The sequence below is a fragment of the Euprymna scolopes genome, chromosome 14 (assembly GCF_053919585.1).
Source record: "Euprymna scolopes isolate OS-2025 chromosome 14, ASM5391958v1, whole genome shotgun sequence".
NCBI lineage: Eukaryota > Metazoa > Mollusca > Cephalopoda > Sepiida > Sepiolidae > Euprymna > Euprymna scolopes.
Genome location: NC_136495.1, coordinates 46,741,133 through 46,759,059, shown reverse-complemented (window position 1 = coordinate 46,759,059; position 17,927 = coordinate 46,741,133). Strand labels below are relative to the sequence as shown.

At 34.5% G+C, this 17,927-nt stretch overlaps 1 protein-coding gene across 1 annotated transcript in view; it reads left to right on the top strand.

Annotated features, from left to right (window-relative positions):
• The window catches only part of LOC145292971 (soluble guanylate cyclase 88E-like), a 233,096-nt gene that overhangs the window by 37,832 nt on the left and 177,337 nt on the right, over nt 1-17,927 (top strand). The window contains exon 2 of the mRNA XM_080139206.1: nt 12,676-12,993. Within this exon, the coding sequence (XP_079995332.1) occupies nt 12,991-12,993 (3 nt within the window). The 5' untranslated portion in view covers nt 12,676-12,990. The remainder of the gene's footprint in view (nt 1-12,675; nt 12,994-17,927) is intronic.

The following is a 17,927-nucleotide window of genomic DNA, read 5'->3' as shown; positions in this document are numbered from 1 at the left end:
TCTAATCCATATGTTTCTTTTTTCTTTTTTGGTGGGGGTTCGTTTTCTCTTTTCTTTGTATTAGGAAATGATATATTTTTAATCTGGATGTTTTCCATTTCTATTTTATTTTATACTAGTTTATTTGTTTATGTATTTGTTTATTTAGTAATCATTTTAGTTATGTATATCGTTTTTGTTATTGCTGTTGTTATTATTTATTAATGTTTTGTATGTGTGTGTGTGTGCGTTGTTATCCTAAAGTAAAGCTTATTATATATATATATATATATATATATATATATATATATATATATATATATATATATATATATATATATGTTTGCTATTTCACTCCTGCAGTTTAATTAATTTTGGGGTCCTTTAAAGGTTACAATAGTTAATTTCTCATTCAAACATAGTCTACGCGAGTCGTTTAAGTTTGTACATATGCTGGCCTGCCGTACTATTTTCCACTCAACTATGGGCGATCTTTCACTTTCCTTTATAGTAGTGGTTTGCTAATGGTGTTTTTATTCAGTGATTTTCATTTTTGAATGTACTATTGTGGTCGTAATATCAACTTTTAAAATTCGTATAAATGACCTCTCTGAATTTTAAAAATAGATATTACGATCACAGAAGTACATTCAAAAACGAAAAACGCTGAATAAAAACAGAATTAGTGAACCACTAAATGTAATAGATATAACATTAAATTTAAATGAATACAATTTATATTTAATACTAGCAGGCTGCCCGGCGTTGCCCAATCGTAAAATACGCATGCATATTATATTTTAATTCATACAGAAACTGAGACATGTGCCTGCGAGTGTTATGTCTTTTCTAAACAGTTCACTTCTTGTAATTAAAAAAATATATACACGAGCTTAGATCGAAACCAAAACATAAAGACAATAAATCAAGTGCGATTACCATTAGGCCAGCTTGACACTAACTTAAAATGTGTTTTTAAACCTACTTATTATTAACATAAGGAAACTGTCACGTGAAAAATTCATGCATGCGCACTCGTGAAACAGTTAGCAAACAGATAAAAATCAGACAAACTCAACATACCAGTTTTTCAAGCTTGACCCGTTAGCAGCATTTTCTTCGAATGAAAACTGATTACAAGTTTTTCACATGTATGAATACCCTATATATGAAATTTCAAGTCTGTAGATACATAATTCACGGAGTATATAGGTGGAGAAGTGTCGTCACACACACACTCACACGCACGCACACACACACACGCACGCACACACACACACACACATTCTCATTTTTATAGATATGTAGTAATTCAAACCATTCATAGTCGGAAAAATTACACTGAGTCCAAACATCTTGAAGGGAATATCAAGGCTATCATCTAGTGAGCAGATATCCAATAATAAAAAAGCAATACTTTTTAAATTGTTTTTTTTTTCCTTGAAAGTATCTTATAACCACCAAAGGGGTCCATATGACTCCTGTTGGGAAACGTTTATCTAAAAAGAAAAAAAAAATTCTACCGATTTCACACCTCCAAATTTTGGTATATTATAATTCTACTGATTCGTTTGTAAATCCCTGTAGTAAACATTTCCTGCCATATATATATATATTTCAGTTAATATACACTAGCTAATATCTACTAGCAAACATACTCGCATCGATATTTAAAACCTTTCTTTTTCTATGAATTTCATGTGTTGTCAACATATTTTTTTATTTATAAATTCAGTAATTCCTTTTTTAGTGTTAGTGAAGTGGTTTAATAAGAGATGCAGTGTTTTAGCCAACGCGCATTGATAAAGAGATATGCTGAAACTAAATTTAAGTCAGCCCAACAATTGGTCTATTCTTATTCTTCCTCTTCTTTTTCTTCATTATTATTATTATTAGTAGTAGTAGTAGTAGTAGTAGTAGCAGCAGTAGTAGTAGTTCTCCCATAGGTTATCATCGGTGGTGTACTCTGAAGTCTGAGTGACAACAAGTCTCCCCAGATTTCTAATACTCTCCACCACGTTCGATAACCGTTGCAAATTGTCTTGCGTTATCACAACAGCTGGTTACCATTGATTTCTCACTGGCAACAACCATTGGTCTTCTCTAGGATTTAGGTTGTAATAAGCGTCCCCAAGGTCCTAGTACTCTTTGCACTAAACAGTGGAGGTCTATTCAGTTCTCTCCCTCCTTTCCATCCTCCTTGACCCTTCATGACCATTTTGTGTTGTATCAACCAATGCTGATGCCATTTTTGGGGAAAGGTGGGCCGCTTATAAAATTTCTTGCGCTTTCAATTGACGCGGTGTTACATCTATGTTTTTGATTTATTTCTGCTATTGAAACTTTCATGTGGCTATAGTTTATGTAGGTTGGTTTCTGCATTCAAGGATTTTCCTTAAGATTTCAGCTTTTTGATCATTGCCCTCCATTGTATAGTTTCAGTTTCCCCTTTAATTTCAATTGTTCCTTGTCTTTTTCCAGTTTCTTTTTTTTTTTTTGGTGGTGGTGGTGGTGGTGGTGGTGGTGGAGGGGACTGTTCCTTGTCCTCCTGTATTATATTAACTTTTCACATGCATTATTATTATTTACTCACTAGGAGTAGTCACACAAGCCATCATCAAAGATTGCTCTTTGAAAACAACTTGTGGTGTTCCCTGGAGTCTGAGTGACAACAAGTCTCTCCAGATTTCTCGGATACTCCACCTCTTTTGATAACCTTTGCAATATTTGCATTATCGCAACAGCCACTTACCATTAATTTCTCGTTGGCGGCGACCATTGGTCTTCACTGAAATTTGGGTGGCAATAAGTATCCCCCAAGGTTCCAGTCTGCTTCGAACTCAACCAGAGGAGGTCTGGCTAGTGCTTTCTCTCCTCAGTCTTTCCATCCTCCTTGACCCTTCTCACTTATTTGGTGTGGTGTCAGTTTATGGTAACACACACAAAATAGAGGGGGGGGCGGTATCTTACAATTATTTTTGATGATACCATGTGATGTTCCTTTGTATTTTACATCTGTAGCCGTTTCTGTGTCCAGTTTGTAGTTCATTGTTAGTCCCCACAAGGGGTTTCCTTAATATTTCTGCAGTTTTCATTGTTATCCATTGTATCGTCTTAGCCATCCCTCTGATTCCAATCTCTCCCATTCTTTTTTCAAAGTTTTTTGGTATTGTTCCTAGAGCTCCTACTATTAGCGGTGTTATCTTGACTGTCTTCATTTTCCAGAACCCTTTGAACACTTTGGCCAGTTCCGTGTATTTGCTCTGCTTTTTAGTCTCTTATCCTCCTTGATTTTCACTCTTGGGTCTGCTGGAACGACAAAATAACAATCTGGCAGGACTTTTCCTTCTTGTTAACTATTATGAGATCCGGTCTTCTTGTTTGGATGGGTTTATCCGTTTGTATATCCTTGTCCCATAGAATCTTTTCACTTTCATTTTCAAGTACTACTGCCGGTTTGTGTTTGTACGATTTGTTTGCATAATTGCCAGTATACTGCCTTACCCACACAATCAAATGAGGAAGACAATGACAGTACACTGATAGACGATTGCATTATTATTATTGGCTCACATGGAGCTTTCACACAAGTCAACAAGCGATCGGTTTGGAGACCTGTGGTGTTCTCTGGAAGCTGAGTGACAACAAGTCTCCCCAAACGTCCAGCTCTCTCCACCTCCTTTGATAGCATTTGCAAATGAATTTGCATCATCGCAACAGCCTCTTACCATTGATTTCTCGCTGGCAGTGGTCATTGGTTTATACTGGAATTTGAGTGGCACTCAGCCTCCTCAAGGTCCCAGTTCTCTTTGCGCTTGTCCAGCCGAGGTCTGGCTAGTGCTCTCTCCTTAGTCTTTCAGTTCTTCTTGACCTTTCTCGGCTCTTTGGTGCCACTTTTGTATTGGGAGGAGCGGTGGTGAAACTATGGGGGGATGCATGATGGGGGTGTAGAATTTGTAGATATGCAGCTTCGGCGTTCTTCATTCCCTGTAACGCTAATTCGTTATATTGTCTTGTGTTATTCCCCACATTCTAGGGTTTTCCTTAATATTTCAGCCATTTTCATTATCGTTAGGCATTGTATTTTTGCAGTTATTCCTCTGATTCCAATTTCTGACATTCTTTTTTCGAAGTTTTTCGGAATTGTTCCTAGTGCTCCTACTATTATCGGTACTGTTTTGATTTTCTTCATCATCCAAATCCCTTTTAACTCTCTGGCTAGCTCTGTGTATTTGCTTCATTTCTCCTTTTCTTTCATACTCACCCTGTGGTCAGTTGGGACAGCAAAGTCTACGATTTGACAGGATTTTTCTTTCTTGTTAATTATTATGACATCTGGTCTTCTTGCTTGGATGGGTTTGTCCGTCTGTATGTCCATGTCCCATAGGATTTTGTGGTTCTCGTTTTCAAGTGCTGTTGCGGGTTTATGCTTGTATCATTTGTCTGTACGCTCAAAATGCAGTCGTTTGCATAATTCCCAGTGCACCGCCCTCCCCATTTGGTCATGCTTGTTTTTGTATTCCTTTTAGGCCAGCTTGCTGCATTCACTTACTATATGGTTTATCATTCCATCTCTCTGTCCACATAGTCTGCATTTGCTGTTTTCTTGTGTTTTATCGATCCTTGCTTTGATATGGTTGGTTCTTATCGAGTTATTTTGTGCTGCAGTTATTGGAGATTCAGTTTCTCGGTTTATATGTCCTTTTCGCATCCATGTCCAGGTGTTTTCGTTATTCTCATCTTTTGTCATTCTTATGAATCTTCCGTGGAGTTGTTTCTTTTCCCATTTCTCTTTTTCTCGTTTTGTCGTTTGTCTCTCTGTTTTCTGTTTTGTTGGGTTTTTTTTCAGTGTCTCTCGCTGCCATAATTATCCTTTCAGTGTTTTGCATTATGTATTTTTCTAGTTCTTTTTTTGTGTCCTTCACACAGTCTTCTATACAGATCAGTCCTCTTCTGCCGTCTTTACTTTTCACATAGAGTCTGTCAGTATCGTCCTTTGAGTGTAGTACATTATGCATGGTCATGAGTTTCCTGGTTTTCTGGTCGAGTTGTCTCAGTTCTTCTTTTGTCCACCCTATAAACGGTCCAGAGTATCTTACTAGTGATACTGCCCATGTATTTATACCTTTTATTAGGTTTCTGCTATATAATTTCGTTTCCAGGAGTTTTCTTGTTCTCCTGAGGTATTTCTTACCAATTTTCTTTCATTTCTGTTGCTCTATTATTATTATTATTATTATTATTATTATTATTATTATTATTATTATTATTATTATCTACTCACTAGGAGTTCTCACAGACCATCAGCAGTAATAGCTCAGTAGTGTTCTCTAGAGTTTGAGTGACAACAAGTCTCTCCAGATTTCCAGTGCTCTCCATCTCTCTCAATAACCACTGTAGATGACTTCACATTATCACAACAGTCATTTACCTTTGATCTCTGGCTGAAAATAGCCATTGGCATTCCCTGAGGTTTCAGTGGCAAAACGCCTCACCAAGGCTCTAGTCCTCTCTGCACTTTTCAGGTGAGGTCTCTCCTCGATTTTTCCAGACTCTTTGCGAATCTTTGGGTGTGGAGCCATTTGATGTTAGCGCCACTAGTTTTTTTTAGGTGTAGGTGGCGTAGTATTTTTTTTTGTTTTTTATTTCTATCACAGTAAAGTCAAAATTAATTTTTGCTTTTTATTACACAAAACATTGGCATGATTTTTTTTTTAAATTTTCATTAAAAGCAAATTTAAAAAATAATAATTACAGTGTTGATCTTTTAATTTTTAATTAGTTTTATTAGTCATGCGGGCATAGATAATACATATATTCTTTTATTTTTTTTTAAAACTAGTTTATTTCTAAATCACTTTTTCTGCAATAATTTAGGAATATAATAATTCTTTTATGCTTTATGCCAACCCCAGCGGATTTTCATTAACTTATAATTAGGGCTAGGACAACAGCATATTCTTTTTATTGTTTTGACTCTCGAGTGTGTATCCGTTGATATCTTATATGCTAATATGTAGAGTGATGTGCTTCTCGGTTGAGTGTCTGTGTCTAACTGTGTCGGATATATGCTCGAGAGTCAAAAAATGAAATTAATATTCTGTTGTCACAGCCCTACTTATAATTATCATTTTTTTTTTTTTTACTTTACATTGCCTACATATCAACAGAATTCTTCGGATTCCTGCCATTGCAGAACGCGCGTGTACGCGCGTGCGCGCACACACACCCATACACACGCACGCACACACACACGCACATGCGCGCGCACACACATACACACACGCACGCACACACACACACACACACACACACACACACACACACACACACACACACACACACACACACACACATCTCCGTACAAAAAAAGAATGTGTCAACAATTCTGGGTGTTTAAGACTCTTACCTTCTTCTCCCATATGCTTATCTTGTCTTGATAAACTTTTTATAATATCGTATTGCGTATTATATAAATATAGCATATATAGAATATCTAAAACTTTTCTCATTTTTAATATCTGCTTTTTTAAAAATCTTTTTAACATTGATGTAATCTCCAGTTAAATAAAGTTGGGTATGTCCATATGTTTCTATATTTGAATGTGCAGGATTCACTCCTAAACTAATGAACCGATCATTATAAATTTTGAAACATAGCTGCTAGGCCTAAGGGGTCGTAATCTGGGTTATATTTAGTTTTAATTTCGTTATGCAAAGGGAGCAAAAAATAAAATGGCATTCCTACATGAAACTTCAGATAGCTCCGAATTTTTGTGAAATTTTAACAATAATTATTAAATATGTGGTACTTTCGTGGCCCAGGGAAGTCACTCAGTGTGGTATTCTGAGTGACTTGAAACTAAACATAGCCCATGATCAGGAGGATCACATGCGTTCCGTCTAGCTTCTCCATCAATCGCTCCACCCCCACGCTGTGTTTGAAAATCCATGGAACGTTCGGTTTATTCAACTTTACTTGCTTGCTCTTCAGCTTCAGAATTTATACATCTCACCAACCACAGCATTGAAGTAACATCACTGTGCTCTTCCTCGGTCAGGAGTAATTTGTCTTCCTTTGTGAAGAAATTCACATGGGAGATAGACCCTAAAGGACACAAAATTCTCAACGTCAAGACACTTACTTTGAATGAATTTATTGATTCTGTCGGTGCTTACATAAGCGATGCGCTTTTGCGTGCCAACTGGCTGGGAGAGATCTCTCCAAGTAACCCATCCTCCTTGGCCGAGGCAAATCCAAAATTTGGAATAGCAAATTGTCAATATAGTTCATGTTAGAAATTGTGCTGAATCAGCAATTTCTTATAATGTTCCCGAGTGGGAATTAATTCAAACTCCCTACAATGGGATTTCTGTCACAAAAAGCATGAGTTCCCGATAATGCTTTCTGTCGGATAAAGTGGAAAAGTTCTCTTGATAGAGACAAATATTTTGCATCTTTCACATCGACGTCAAATCTAGAAACTTGGGAATTAATCTAAACTCTCCACAATGGAAATTCATACACAGAAAGCACGTCTTCGAGATGCTTTCTGTCGGAATAAAGCAGAAAGAGAGCCCTTGAAATGGAGACGATTAAATTACGTTCAACGACAAATTGGAAATTTCTCACACCTTTAAAATTGGCGCCTTTCGTGATAATCACGTTTGAACAAAAATGGGAAAAAAGAAAGCGTTCAATACAACTCCCGAAGTGCAATAGCGGAAATGCTCTAGTCATTTGCGAATTTCAACACCTCAAGAAATAAACTCGTTTCGTCAAGTTCATTTAATTATTAAGTGCTTTAACCACTCGGAATAATTGAGCTCGATCGTTCAGCTTAAAAATCATTACCAAAGTATCTGTGATCAGGTTATTATTCTCGCATGAATAATATCGGAGCACGTGAGGATATATCACCTTTCCGTGTATTCCCCGTACGCGGATATAATACGACATATGTATTTACACATGTGTCTCTGGCTTGCCAGCCGCGAATGGAATGAATTATTTTCCCAGATGCGTTGTAATTCGCGCTCCAAATCCTCTTCTTGTATATATTCGTTCCTAACAACAAATCAGCTACGCTCTTTTCACTTGTTGCAAGCTTACGTCTCTACAGCTTTGTATTTTTATAGGGAGGGGGGGGGGGTTCTCAGCTGTCTGCCTTGCTTTATATAAAGAGGGGTGAATGTGCTGAGTTACGAGGGGTAAATGTCACTCACACTGAGGATTGAACCTTCAACCTCCAGGAGAATGTAACTTACAACTGAATTTTACTAAGCACTTTATCCAAGTTTGTATCATTTGGATTAATCGGACTAATGGTCTCATCTTGAGTGTTATTTGCACAACGTTTCGGTCGATGTAATCTCCAACCTTCTTCAGATGTATAAATCGCCATGTTTGGTAAAGGAAAAGTGGTAACTATACACTTTCGAGATTAAGTTTTAGCTGATTGTAAATTTACAAAAATAAATCTATATAATTATAAAACTCAGATCAGATTGCTTGCTTCGGCATTTAAACCGCCCATTCGGTTTTTGACTTCCGGTTTCAAAAGGTTCGTCTGCTTACCTATTTCATGACCGCCCTGTCTTAAGTTCGATATTAAAAGCCATTTGTGCGAGCCTGTTCTAGTCTCACACAAAACACGCGTGCACATCTCAAGCCACTTTTCTTGTCATACACATATGCACACAAACATATGCACGCACGTACACACACGTACATATATTCACGTTCATGGGCATACACTCACATTCATGTGCATACACACGCACGCTAACGTACACACATATACGCACACATACGCACACACATGGGCAACGTCACTTCACCTTTAAAGGAAATCCACACATGCGCAAAGAACACCGGAAACAACTACAAAAGCAAGAGACCTAAGCTGTTTCCTCCTTTTTTGATTCGGCTCCCGACATGGGCGTTCGACGGACCAACCGCTCCCTTTGGGGCGTGCACCCGTGCGCCTCACGTCCCCTGCTACTATGTGTGGGGCAAAAGCCAACAGACAGTACGTACACCTTACACACTTTCTCTCTCCATGGCCTGGATTGACTTTCTCACTCCCTCTCTCTCTCTCTCTCTCTCTCTCTCTCTCTCTCTCTACAACAATAGACTTTCCCTCTCACCAGTTAACAGCAAGAGACGCACGCCAAACTAAACACGTGCTGTATCCTTTCTTTTATTTGTTTCTTCACAAAATAAATTCTAGTTCGCTTATTTCAATTTAACGCGTTGTTCGTTTCTTTCTCAATTCAATTAATTTTTCCTATTTTGTACGACTGGGGGATATATATATATATATATATATATATATATATATATATATATATATATATATATATATATATATATATATATATATATCCACCAGTCCACTACACATTGCTACTATTCAAAATATACACAAGGTCAACAATATTTTTTTGTTGTTTTAACTTATTTTAACGTGTTTTCCTTACAAAAAAATGTAATTGAACCCCATCGACTAAAAAAAAAAAAAAAACTGATTTAAATATAAATATACAATATATAACTATAATCATATTTATAACCATATTTACTGCTTTCAGAAGCGCTCTTGTGGATTCTGACGATTTTTTTTCCATATCTTACTTAAAAATATTTTCTCTTCAAGAAGGGGGAGATAGAAACTTGACTCCGTTAGTAATCTCTATATCTATAAAAGTGAGAATGTGTGTGTGTGTGTGTGTGTGTGTGTGTGTGTGCGTGAGGATTTTTCTCAACCTATATACTCAACGAATTTTTAATCTACAGACTTGAAATTTGGTATATAGGATATCCAGACATGTGGAAAACTTTTTAATCCGTTTTCATCCGGAAAAAGGGCTGCTAGGAGATCAAAATTGAAAAATTGGGACGTGGGAGTCATTGGATTTTTATGTTTGCTAACTGTTTCACGAATGCGCATGCATGAACAGGTCAGATTGCAGATTATTTATGTTAAGAGTAAGTAGTTTGAAAACACCTTTTACAGCTCGTGTCACACTGGCCTAATAGTTATCGTACTTGACTCACTATTTTTAGGTTTTAGTTTTGATTTCAGCTCGAGTATTTTTTTTTACTTACAAGAAGTGCACTGTTTAGAGAAAAAAACATAATACTCGCTTGTACATGTCTCAATTTCTTTCCGTTTTTTTTTTTTACTTCAATTTTTAAAAGAAATTTAATGTTACGTTTAATACCAGGCAACGCCGGGCACATCAGTGTATTTGCTAGTAAGTAATGATATATACTGATAAATAGTAAGATTGTACATCTAAAAACAAGAGCAGGTTTAACGCTTCTAAAATTCATACTAGAATTGACCCATGGATAAGGTAGTTGGTAAAATTCAGTTGTAAGTGTATCTTCTGAAGGTAGAAGGTTCAATCATCAGTGCGGGCAACACTTAAAATACAATTGCGAATTACTTATGACGTTTACACAGTCATGGTTGACAGAACGAGGACATGCTACCGCCGTGGATTAAATAAATGGTTTCATTCAAAATTCTGTGCAGATTCCTGAATTCAATATAAAGACTACCGAGTTCCACAAGAGACACCAGAAGAAGGCCAGAAGTTTCATTGACCGAAATGTTGTGCGGACAACACTCAAGATGGGAACAGTAATTCAAATACTCCAAATAATACGAATTATCAATCCTCATCTCAAAGATTCAGAAATATAGAGAAGCAATGTTTCAGTTCATCTGATAAGTTTTCATATTTTGGTAACCAATTTGCTATTTTTAAATTCATGTATGAACAGATATGAATATTTGGTCTCTCGTGTGTAGCTATGTTGTATAAAAATGATTAAAAAAGAAAATACTATTTTGTATTTTTTTTCCAAACAAAATAGTTCGAGCGTGATAATCTTTTTTTTTTTTTTTTTTTTTTTTTTACAAAGGCATCACCACATTATCAAGGCCCAGAGGCCACTCAAGGATAAGGGTTAAAGAGTGTACAGTAGAAGTTGGTCAATATAGTAATCATTAGTAATGAAAATTTGGTAAATTTAATAACTTATATGGAACGGCTCATCAAGAACTTATTTACTTTAGACTTGAACAAAACCATATTGTAGTCAGCCGGAAAGCAGGAAAACGGAAGACAATTCCACAGGCGTGCAGTTCTAAGAAATAAATCTTGTAATAAACTTTGAATTCGATGAATAAAAAATATAAATAATTATTACATACTTGTCTGAACATATATACTTTTTTTTTACTAATGAGTCAAAAGAGTCAAAAGTCACTCGTGGATAAGGGTTAATGAGATGGATGGATTTTCAGTTTAATGATGAAGAATATTATGAAAGTATTAAAAATGATGAATGGATTTTGTTTTTATAAATATACCAACACATCACTGTTTATCAAGGCCCAAGGGCCACTCAAGGACAAGTGTTAATGAGTGTCAGATGGAGGGTGAGACAACCTTGTGATGATTGGTAACGATGGTTGAAACTGGGCAGAACCTGATTATCAAAGGACAGCTCAACAAGAATTTATTAACATTGGACTTGAAAATGATCATGTAGTCAGTTGGGAAGCAGCCCTGTGTTCAACAGATGGGCGGTTCTTGGGAAAGATGCTCATGGAAGCTTCATTTAGATTTAAGTACACAAAGGGAGAAAAGAAAGTTTATTTACAGTGGTTGTAATTAGATGAGTTTTTGCTGTAAATATTTTAAATGAGGGAGCCATAAATTGAAGTCCAATCGAGCAACTACCATTAAAATAACGTTAGAGTAGATAGTAGCAACCTGTGAGAAAGAGACTGTAGGGAAAAGGAAAGGATATATTTGATTTCGAATTTGCTTTGGCACCTTGCACTCTGTCAAGCCAGGAAAGGATGTTCAGAGCGGCACTTCCCCAGTGAGTAAACAAAGTTTGATTGTAGTCGTCATCGTCATCGTCATTGTCATCATCATCATCGTCATAAATAAACACTAACTGTAAAGATTTGAAAAGAGTAAATATTAAAAAAGAGGACGGCACTCTTTCACTCAATTCAATTTCAACAGAACCAAGAATAGTGTGCAGAATGCCAAGGCAAGAAACACATATTCACACTTAAGACACTTTTTCATATACATAAACTCCAAACTTGCACTCGCATTTTGTTATATTATAGAAAATATAATCTCTTTATATCACATCTAATTTAAACCTGAAGCTGATACTTAAAGAATGAAATGAACTCCTGATTAGAAAAAGACTTAACCCCATACAACCGGTTCAGATGCGTTGTCAGATACTTCACTTTGATCCTAGACAAACGGTCTGGAGATGTTTTGATGACTGTTTTCCTTCTACCTAAGACCTTGGTTAATAGGCGTCTTGCGTTTTTGCGATAATCATCTTTCGTTCTTGTTAACTAGAACGATTTCCATCTGTATTTTCGTCATCATTTTTATTTCTCTATGATGTTTTATCAAACTTAAATACTTTCGCACACACGAGCTTGCAAGTTGTACTTACATTTTGCTAAATTCTTTAGGCAATCTCTTTCTATGACATCTAATTTTAACCTTAAGATGATGCTTAAAGTTTATATTTGTCTCAACATTCCTATTTTTCTATTTTTTCAAACTTCAAAGTTAACTGTTTTCGCATGTTTACAGTTACTATTTATTGTTTTTATTTTTATTTTTTTTATTTTATAGAACTGTTCGGGGCATCCATGACGCATTCAATGTGAGCTTTCCGCCAAACTAAGAAGACAAAACATCCCAAACCAAGGGGTATCTGATTCAGATTCAATCTCTAAGCAATATCATGGCAGCTGTAAACTTCAAAGAAACATCTTACATCATTGTACCATCTTGTCACCGGTAACAGATTTCTTATGAAATAGTCGTGGTGTACGGAAATTCCGCCTCTCTTTCTCTTTTTTTCTATCAAAAACTATAAAGAGTAAACTATCTAAATGATTGTGGAATCTTCAATCTAGAAAGCAAAAAAAAAAAAAAAATTACATCATGGTAAGTATTATATTTCAGAATTTTTTAGATGAGGATTGATGATTTGTATTATTTCGATTATTTTGGCTACTATTCTCATCATCTAATATATAAATTTAAAGTCAATCGAAGTTTCCATGTTAAATCCAAATAGTAATGAATCTGACAAAACGATATTTGATTCTGACTAGTGAACTTTTGTTTATTATCCTTGGGATATGTTCTTTACACTAAAAAGTGTAATCCGTTTTGGATTCTTTCCGAGAATAATTATTCCGGCGAGTAAGATTGCTATAATTTCAACAATTTTAAATGATAACATAAAAAGCTCAAAATTAAAATAAAAGTTACCTTCCATACATTTCAAACTTTTTTCCATAAATTCGGGACTTACACATTATTAGTTTTTTAATGAAAAAAAAAAAAATTTTAAGTAAAATTACTAATTTCTGAGCTATGCCAACTAGGTATAGCTGGTGGTTATTAGTTTTACAACATTTCAGCCGATGTAATTTCTGACCTTCTCTCGGTGCATTTTTCTGAATTTGAGAATTTTATTTCGAACGAACTACATGCAATTTCGAACCGAACCCTTATTTAATCCATGGGGGTAGCATGCACACATTCTGTCCCCCATGACAATTGTATTCAGAGTATCGCTAGCACCGAGGGTTGAACCTTCAACCTCAAGAAGGGTGCCACTTACAACTTACTTTTACCAAGGACATGTTTTCCGGCTACCAGACTCCAGCTATGTAAAAAAAAAAAATCATATCAAGATTTCATTAATTTGTAGGACTGACCTGAGTCACCCCTAAAAGCTATGAATTAGGACGAAAATAATACCATTCCCAAAAAATAATAGTTTCTTAGCCCCTCTCTTTCTCCTTCTCATAAACCAAACACAAATCAAGAACTGCTATCCAGCGTCCCTCGTCATCTCTCTCTCTCTCTCTCTCTCTCTCTGTCTCTCTGTTTCTCTCTCTCTGTCTCTCTCTCTCTCTCTTCCTCCATAACCAAGTCCTAGCCAGCATTGACAGGGAAGTAGCCAGTACACTCTTAGCCATCGAACCAATAAGATGTACGTTGCCGGCGAACATTATTAACAAGAGGTGTACTTTCTCTAAAATGTAAAAAGGCAAATACAGTTCTTTCCTTTTAAAGGTTAACATTCGTATTACTTTTATCATTCCAACTACCATTAATAAAGACAAGTGCCAGCCAGTGTTACAAATGAAGACCACCATATGAGTATATTAGATAAGGTTAAGACTAGCATATTACTTCTGGATGTGATGGAATTTTGTCTTCAAACATGTGGCGAAAATATCTCAAGTATGCAAATAAGTCAAAATTAATCGAATTGAAGGGTAAAAAAATTTCAAGATGTAAATTGACCCACTTAAACGTTTTGTGAAAAAAAGGATGATCTTTTGAGAGTAAAAATATTGACATAAACTTTCAATAAATCTTTACAGTATCTCAGAAAGAAATACAATCTGATATTTTCGGTAGATTTATATCGATCTTGCTTCAAAGAATAAAAGGAAATTCTTTTGTTTTGCAAATCAAAGTTTTTGACTTTCATTAGGTTTAAAAGGCTACGAGTCAAAAATTTTAAGTTGCCTCTGTCTAGTATCATACATGTTCATGGCAGAACCCTACCTTTTTAGCTCCTTAACCTCAACCCTAACTCAGTCTCAAACATCACACTTATTTTTATTGTATTACAGTAATGATAAAATAAATAAAATTTATAGAATTCTAAAGTTCATTTTTTTTTAAATTAAATTGTTTCGCATTTTTTTTTTAGATTGAAATAAACAATTTGCATTTGTATCGTTCAGACTACTAATCTCATTTTGGTTGTTATTTTTTAACGTACGTATATATATATATATATATATATATATATATATATATATATATATATATATATATATATATATATATATATATATATTGTTAGTCTAGCGGCACTGATGAGTTGTGAAACAACGAAACAGGTCTGTATGTCGATGACTAAAAATATATTTTATTTTAAAATATATTTTATATATATATATATATATATATATATATATATGTATATATATATATAAATGAAAATTTGGGATTAAATTTAATAAATAAAAAAACATTATGACAAATTTATTATTCGAGAAGAAAATACAAAAAAAAAAAATTAAGTGTTTTTCCTTAATCCATGGATTTTTTTAGAGGAAATGTTTTTAGCAGAATAATGTTTATAGGCAATCATAAATTTTGCTATATCGCACATAGATTGAAAAACTGAAAATTGCTCTATCTCGTATATTGAGCTTTTTAACTGATTGGGATTGTCTGAAAAATATTGATACTAACATTTATATGGACTTTAATTTTACAGTATAATGCAATCTGTAATCTGAAAGCATTGCAAAATTTCAGTTTATATATATACTAGCAAAAGTACCCGTCGTTGACTGGGTTCAAATCAGCCTACAGAAAATGGACTCTGATTTATGAAAGTATGATAGGTTATAAAAAGGAAGGGTTATAAAGAGATAGCTTCGAATTTGGGGGTATCAAAACCAAAGCAAAATATGATGAAAGTAAAAATAAAATAGATAAACCCCATAATTTATTATACCATACCTGTTCACACTGAAACACTTATCACAATATTCTGTGGATCTATATTAAAAAACCTTGTTAAACTTTGTGACATATTTCCATTCTATGGAAGTCAGGTGCGAACGAACACCCCATCATTTTATTATACCATATTTCTTCAAACTGAAACATAATTATCAAAGTATACTTACGCAGATAGATATGAAAAGTTTTTATTAAAGTTTGTGCCTATTTCCATTCTATGGAGACCAGGCGCGAACGCAGACCCCATAATTTTATTATACCATCCCTATTTAAGTTAAAACATACTTATCAAAGTATTCTTATGTACATCTATATCAAAAACACTTGTAAATGTTTTTTTTTTTTTATTTTAAAATTTTTTATTTCCATACTTTGTGGACCAGGCGCGTACACAGACCCCACAATTTTAATGAATCATCATTATGCCAGATTAAACATACCCATTCCTGTGTCTCGATACATCTTCTATCATTATATGTGATCAGTTTTCTATAATAGTCAGCCATATAGGAGACTATTTGTGACCAGACACACACACAGACGTTCAGCTTTATCTATAATATAAAGCTGAACGTCTGTGTGTGTGTGTGTGTGTGTGTGTGTGTGTGTGTGTGTGTGTGTGTGTGTGTGTCTGGTCACAAATAGGCTCCTATATGGTTGACTATTTTAAAAAAACTGACTACATATAATGATAGAAGATGTATCGAGGATCAGGAATGGGTATGTTTGATCTGGCAGAACGGTGGTTCATTAAAATTGTGGGGTCTGCGTTCGCGCCTGATCCCCAAAGTATGGAAATAAAAATGAAAAAAAAAAAAAAAAAAACGTTTACAAGGGTTTTTGATATAGATGTACATGCGAATACTTTGATAAGTATGTTTCAAATTAAATAGGGATGGTATAATAAAATTGTGGGGTCTACGTTCACGCCTGTACTTCATGGAAATATGGCACAAACTTTAACAAAGACTTTTCATATCTCTTTGCGTAAGTATACATTGATAATTATGTTTCAGTTCGAAGAAATGTGGTATAATAAAATTATTGGGTGTTCGTTCGCACCTGAACTCCATAGAATGTCACAAAGTTTAACAAGGTTTTTTTAAAAGGGGTGAGGGTCCACAATAACACCTTAAATTTAATCTTAATTCACGTTAGCTTTTATTTATTTTTGGAGTTGAATCATATTGTGTCGAATAAATTCACCTCATAAATTCACGTTCTTATTAAAGTGAAAGTCCAAAAAAAGTCAGAACTTTAGACAATTCTCGACACAAATTTTGCATGACTCTGTTTTATTTCCTTCTCCACTTGCACGTGGCACTCTTTCAAAAATAGATAAATAGATAAATAATAAAAAATAAGAACGTTACTTGTTATCGTGTCAAAAGAAGAAAAAGATCCTGCTCACGTGATTACATGTCTTTTTAAAAACATTTACATAACCTTTTTATTTTTATTTATATATCTGTTTAAGCTTTTTTTTTGTCAGTGTACTCGAAGGAATTCTGTTAATTACAACCCTTTCTGTGTTCTTTACATTGCAATAGTACAACCCTGAATCCGACGGCGCAATACTACACCATTCAATACTGTAAAACTGAAACTAAGTTGTTCTGTTTGAAAAGGGCGCCATTTTCTTCTTATTCATATTTATATCGATTCTTTGCTTTAACAAACTAAATTAATTACGTGTTTACTTTTTTAATATCCCATTTTGCTGTTTCGAATTATTTTACTAAAGTAAGTAAAGCTTCATTATTTTTCAAAACTCTTTTTGTTTCTTTGTTTTTCGATATTTCGTCATTATTTAGTAAGAGTGTTTAGCAGAAAAGCCAACAAACGACTACCCGAAAAAATAAATATACAAGAAATAAATATTACTATAGTCAATAAAAGTTCTGTTCATGTTTTTTGTGCTTTGTTTTGAAATAGTTTTTAATGCTCTTTACTTGAAATAATTTCAGCGAACCGAAATTAAAACGAAATTTGAAGCGATAACTACTTAAATGAATTTTTATATAAACTACACATGCCACAATCGAATATTCCTCAAGCACAAAATAACGGAAAACATTAAAATATGTTTATAAATATTCCTTACGTTGACGGAACTCTCTAAAATTGTTAACACAGAATGCTCAGGTGCCCCTCCTTCAAATTGAAAACGGGGCTCTCCATTTCAAAGTCCTTGCCATTTTGATTTTTTTTAAACCGGTTCGTGAATTTAAAAAAAAACAATTTTTTTTACAAACTACTTAAGAATACAAACTAATGAACTTTCCTACCATAAAAGTAACTTTTATTGACTATGG